The 5,851-nt window shown below is 50.3% G+C and overlaps 1 gene segment (V, D, J or C); it reads left to right on the top strand.

The window, feature by feature from the left end:
* Window positions 1-3,748: 3,748 nt before the first annotated feature.
* On the top strand, window positions 3,749-5,506 carry LOC129399842 (immunoglobulin heavy variable 4-38-2-like). The segment is given in 3 exon segments: window positions 3,749-3,794; window positions 3,875-4,210; window positions 5,478-5,506. Coding segments are annotated over 3 exon segments (411 nt in total).
* The last annotated feature ends 345 nt before the right edge of the window (window positions 5,507-5,851 follow it).

Genomic DNA, 5,851 nt, shown 5'->3' with positions numbered 1-5,851 from the left:
CAGACCTGGGCTCAGCCCAGAGAGTCCAGAGCTGACAGAGAGAGAGAGAGAGAGAGAGAGAGAGAGAGAGAGAGAGAGAGAGAGAGAGAGAGAGAGAGAGAGAGAGAGAGAGAGAGAGAGAAGCTGAGCAGGGGCACAGGAGGGGATGGACTCGGGACTGAGAGGGGAGAGGGACAGGCTGCCCCGCTGCAGAGTGAACTCACATTCGTGTCCGCAGAGAGCTCACAGAACACCCTAGAGAGGATGAGCCCTACTGTACTGACAGCCACAACCCCGTGTCCTCGGACGCCCTTTTATGGCCTCTCCTGCTCTAGAGGAGAGATCCATTGTAGGGAGCCGCAGCTTTCTTATCTCCTAGTCAGACAGCCTGGCTCTCTGATTCTAACAGAGGCTTGTAGCAAGGTTGCCACTATGGTCGCCATTTGTTTCTCAATAGCCTATGCCTGTAACAAAAGTTCATGTCAATCTGCATTTGTATGTGGGTCCAGACAGCATTTCCCCCCAGCAGAAAAGGTATAAGTAGTAGCTGCTAGTAGAATAAACTCTCTCTTCCTCCTTCTTGCTTTATGGCTCTGTGTCTGTTTATTAGGCTGTGTACCCTCCTCAGTCCCACAAAGGGTCCTTCCTGCTGGTCAGGACGGGATCCCAAAACCCATGGGGAGGAAACCCAGAATCTACATCCAGCAGGACCCACCCAGAGCCTCCTCCCAGTAGAGCCCAGAGGGAAGGGACCAGCTGCGGACTCCTGCCCCTCCCTGCACACAGTGTGTCCACTGCTCCTCACTTCCGGACTCCTGGGAAATGCAGCCCCTCTGCTCTCAGTGTAGGGACCCCCTCACGAACAGTTTCTGAGATTCAAAGGTCAGCCCAACAGAAGTTGAATTTCTATGTAGCTTCTCTGTATGATATCTACAACTGTGAGCATCTTTGGGACTCAGGAAGTTTTCACATGAGGGACAGTCTGAGGGGGTGTCCACTGTTTCTCCTGATCAGAGGAATCTTCAGAATCTGACCCAGGGCTGTGGAAGAGATGGATCAGGAGAAGATAAGCCCACGCAGACCCTCACCCTCACCTGTCCTTTCTCTGGGTTCCCAGCAAACCCTCTGCTTGTGGCATGGCCAGATCACCCACCTCCAGGGAATGGCTGGAGTGGACAGTCCCTTTGGTCCTGCTCAAGCTCAGACTACACACAACCTCCACAGTGACCCATCCCAGAGATGCAGCCAAGAGCAGTGTCCTCTGTGCCCTGAGCCCAGCAGTCACAAGAATACAGGGCTGTGTGTGTGGGACCCAGGGAGGGGACTGGGTGGATCCCAGACACATGCCTTCCTGCAGGGGGACAGAAGGCTGGTCTGCAGGGTCCCGGGTCTGACCCCCACCCTGCATTCTGGGTCAGCACAATGGCAGGTGCAGAAGAAGGTTAAGGGGCTCCTAGACAAGGAGTTCCTCAGGGTCCATCTAGATTCATGATTCTCTGACCATGTTCTCTGGCCTCCTGGAATATGGGAGGAATGTTTAGGGGAATCTTTAGGGGATCATGATATGATCCCAAGCTGTTTAATCAAAAATAAATACAAAGCCCGCTATGCTCCCTTGCTGACTGCATTCAGTGGTCTCGGGCCGCTTTCCCCACCCAGGATGGCGGATGGCAATGGGCGGCCAAGGAGAAAATGAGGGTCAGGCTGGTTGGTGGTGAGTTGCCTTTGCTCCCAGTCTTCTCACGCGCCTGTTCCATTCTCCACAAAATGCCCATTCCAGTCTCACACTGCCTCTCATTCCTGTCTCGTAGCCTAGGTCTCGAACACAACCTCCAAGCATTGGGGGTAGCAACCACACCTACGTCAAGGTAGCACAATCAACCTATGAAAGCCCTTCCAGATCTCCTGCAGCAAGGAGACCTGCTCAAGGGGGAAGTACCACCTACAGGTGTGTTTCTCCTTTCCTTAGTCCAATACCATTTAAAATTCATCTTAATTCTACTTCTTAAAAATATTAGTGATTTTGTATGGGCACAGTAAGAGATACATTAATCTTACAGGGTGGGTCTCCTGGGAGTATCTCGCTATAGATCTCAGACTACAGTGCTCAGGACAGATTAGTCTTTCCTAACCCTAGCAGGGTCCTAATCTAGTTGCTACTCTTTGGATCATGAAAGAATTTCCCATTACCGTACTCTTAATAGTTGAGTGTTATGGCACTTGGGCCGGCCCATTTTGATGCCAGAGTTGCTCAAAATTGCCCTTGGTCCATCCAGTCCCTCATCAGGACCCTCCTTTTTGGGTGCTAGGAAGTAAGGGCAGCTGAGGTTTAAGTCAATAAACAGATGCCCAGGAATGAATATATTCAGAGTCAATTAACTCCCAAGTTACAAAAGCATAGCATTAACTATCTTTCTGCGTCTTCAAACACGACATTGCTCAGAAGTAAACTATTCAAAGGACATAAGAGAAGGAGAAAGCAATATTTCACTTACAACTACAAAATCAGAGATTTCTGAGGAATATGACTTTACAGGACACAGGCACTGCTTAGGGGAAAATGGTGTTTAACTGGTTGGAGAACAGAGCACAGAGGAGCGGTTAAAGATAAACACAGAGGAATGGGAGTGTCTCGAGCACTGTGATGGGTGTAATTCAATAAACCTCAGCTCTCTGTGGCCAGGGAGAATCGACAAACCAATATTATCCTACAAGACGCCAAGGATGGGGCTTCTTGAGGGTGACTGACCCCTCTCACTATCAGGGGAACCTCAGACTGTGGGAATGCGCCCTTCCCACTGGGTTCCCCACAGGAGGAGGGGGGCGCACTGAGTCTCACACCATGTTTCCTAGTTCACGGTTCCTGTGTCCTGACTAAGGATCAGCCATTCAGTAGGAAAACTGTACTGGGGGGAAACGACACGCTCAGGGCAGGATTTCCTGTGACTCGGGGAGGGGGTGGGCTCAGGGGCCATCTACGAACCCGAGAATTCCTGGTGATACTTCCTCAGTGACCAAAAATGATAGAGTCCAAAGGTCTATTTCCTAGAAGGCACTTGGTTTTCTGCTTGTTTTTTATTTATGTCGTGCTCTTTCCTGAACGTTTTTACCAGTTGACCAGCCTTAGTAAATTCTCAGACAAAGGATCCACAACTCTGAGGTGAGGTAGAGCAATTTCACAAATGTTCTTTTACTGAAGTAATTTGATAATTCCTTTAGTGTTTTGATTGTAATGAGTAACATAGAAGAAATTATTGTTTGCCTGCTAAAAGGGCAGGCTTGCTTGGCTGGCTGGGGAAATGGGGACACTGAGGAAGGAAGGTCACTAGGAGATGGGGTTGGTGTTGGAATAGTAAAAACCCATTACTTCTGCTTTAGGAACAACTTTGCAAAACACAGAGTTTAAAAAAGTGAAACAAAGTTTAATTTTAGAGTTGCTGCGGAATAGAAAGAGGATAATGTGAACTAATTTAGAGAATTTTGATCCTTTCATCTTCTCTGATTAAGAAGATGAGTAAGTCAGGGCCCTCGTATGACCAGTTTCAATGTGCCCCATTGACCAGTGCTCAATCAAACAGACAGTGAGTTCAGCGCCCAATGGGACAAAGGGGACCTGAAGTCAGAGGTCTCCACTAATAACAGAGGAGGTCACCTCATGCAAATCTCTCTCAGGCTCTAGGGTCAAATGCTCTCTGGGCTGTGGAGCTCACACCTGTCTCCTCACTCAGGGCTGAGTTTCTGTGAAGGCAGAGCTGTGCTCGAGAAGAAGATGATTCTGTGGGGTCTTCTCCTCTGCCTGGTGACAGCCCCCCTGGGTGAGTGTCCCAGATGTGACAGGGTCTAGGGGAGGGAGTGACTGCAGGGACTGACAGTGACTGATTCTCCTTGTCCCCAGGTGTCCTGTCCCAGGTGCAGATGCAGGAGTCGGGTCCAGGACTGGTGGCCCCCTCCCAGACCCTCTCCCTCACCTGCTCTGTCTCTGGTTACTCCATCTCTTCGGGTTACTGCTGGGCATGGATCCGCCAGTCCCCAGGGAAGGGCCTGCTCTGGTTGGGGCACATATGTTATAGTGGAAACACCTACTACAGCCCGACCTTCAAGAGCCGCGTCTCCATCACCAGAGACACGAACAAGAACCAGTTCTCCCTGCAGCTGAGCTCAGTGACCCCAGATGACACAGCCGTGTATTACTGTGCTAAAGAGTATCATATCACAGTGAGGGGAAGTCAGGGTGAGCCCAGATGCTGATACAGGCTAGTCTGCAAGGTTCTCCAGGGCCACCAGAGGACGCTCAGGACTGAAAGAGGCACAAGGACCAAGAGGGGGTCTGGCTCACAAAGGGAACCCTAATGGCAGAGTAACCAACTCAACCTGTATTCAGAGTGACCACGAGGTCACACAGGGGTCGCTGTCCTGCCATCACTCTCTCTCAGGACAGGTCCATTCTCAAATCTCCCTCAAGGATCTCTACCAATTTCCTCCAGGATCTCACACTTCCTGCAGCCCCTGTTTCCACCCAGACATATCTTGGTGAAGGTTTCAGACCCTCCCCACAGTGACCCCGCACACTCCCCTCCTGTCTTCTCCCAGGAGACCCTCACTCCCATGCTCAGGGACACCAAGAGATGGGCTCGGCCGAGTCTCCTGTCAGGGGGTGCCTGGTCACCTGAAGACCAACCTGTGACTCCTGAGTCTCCTCTTCTTCCTCACTCTGCTGTGGCCCTCTGTGCAGGGCTAAGGGAGGAGCTGCAGGAGGACTCGGGGGAAGCTCCAGCCCACACCCCTCAGCTCACTCCCGGACACTCGCCCTGCAGGGCCTTCAGGAAAGGTAGCTGTAACTCATTAGTGTCTATTGGTCAGGAAGATGCTGTGGGCATCATAACTGAACTGGGCAATACTAAAACACTGATCCCGGGAGCTAGAATACTCATTTATTATCAAAGAAAATATTGTCTGATAAACGTTCAAAACAATGATTAATTATTCACTCGCTATGCACTTGGCATGCCGTAATCAGGAAACCAGGGGCTGCAATTCCTTCTCATTCTGCACACTGAGACCCAGGCTCCAACAGTGGGTCCCTCAGCCAGGGGGCAGATGAGCTGAGATGCCCAGGAGACAGGAAAACGGTTCATTGCTCCTGCATCTTATTTCAGTCCATTTGGAACCTGAATGGCCTGGATGGTCACACTTTATAGAGAAAATCTATTTTCTTGAGAAAAAAAGTTCAGATAATATTCAAAAACACTGAATTGAAAGACACTACTGAAGGAGTATTTCTGTTTATAGGCATTTGTCATTCAAATGTTCACAAGAAGTCAAATACCCAGCCGCCGATATTCAAGAATATTGATCCTTAATGGGACTTGGAAATTCTACCGGCCTATGAATCAAACACCCATAGTAATCTACTGAGAGTGACATTGATTTTCACAAGTTAGGTTTTTCTTTCTCAGAATTTCTATCTTGTAATGTGGTCCTTTGCTCTCCCCTTGCAGGACTTCCCCATGCGGCCCTTTCTCCGTAAACCAGACTTACTCTAATGTCTCTATGAGCTGTGACGGGACTCAGGCATGAGTGACCTCCACTTGGAGGCAGGAAGGATTCCCTTCTCCATGGGCTGTCTCTGAACCCACCTCCCTGGGGAAACTGGTGTGAATCAGGCTGGGCTCACTACCCAGTGCTCACACTTCCTGTCCCCAATTGTGCTGAGGACACACTTCCTCTATTCACACTGGGAATTGGGGACTCTGAAGGACCCCACAAACCAGGGGAGTGGCTGCAGGGGCGCAGCCAACCACCAGAAGGCACTCGGGAGCACATCAGAAAAGGCCTCAGCCCCACCAGGGGGCAAAGAGGGTCATCATGTGCT

The sequence above is a fragment of the Sorex araneus genome, chromosome X, assembly GCF_027595985.1.
Source record: "Sorex araneus isolate mSorAra2 chromosome X, mSorAra2.pri, whole genome shotgun sequence".
Classification (NCBI taxonomy): domain Eukaryota; kingdom Metazoa; phylum Chordata; class Mammalia; order Eulipotyphla; family Soricidae; genus Sorex; species Sorex araneus.
The sequence above is the reverse complement of the archived record's forward strand: the minus strand, read 5'-3'. Positions and strand labels throughout refer to the sequence as shown.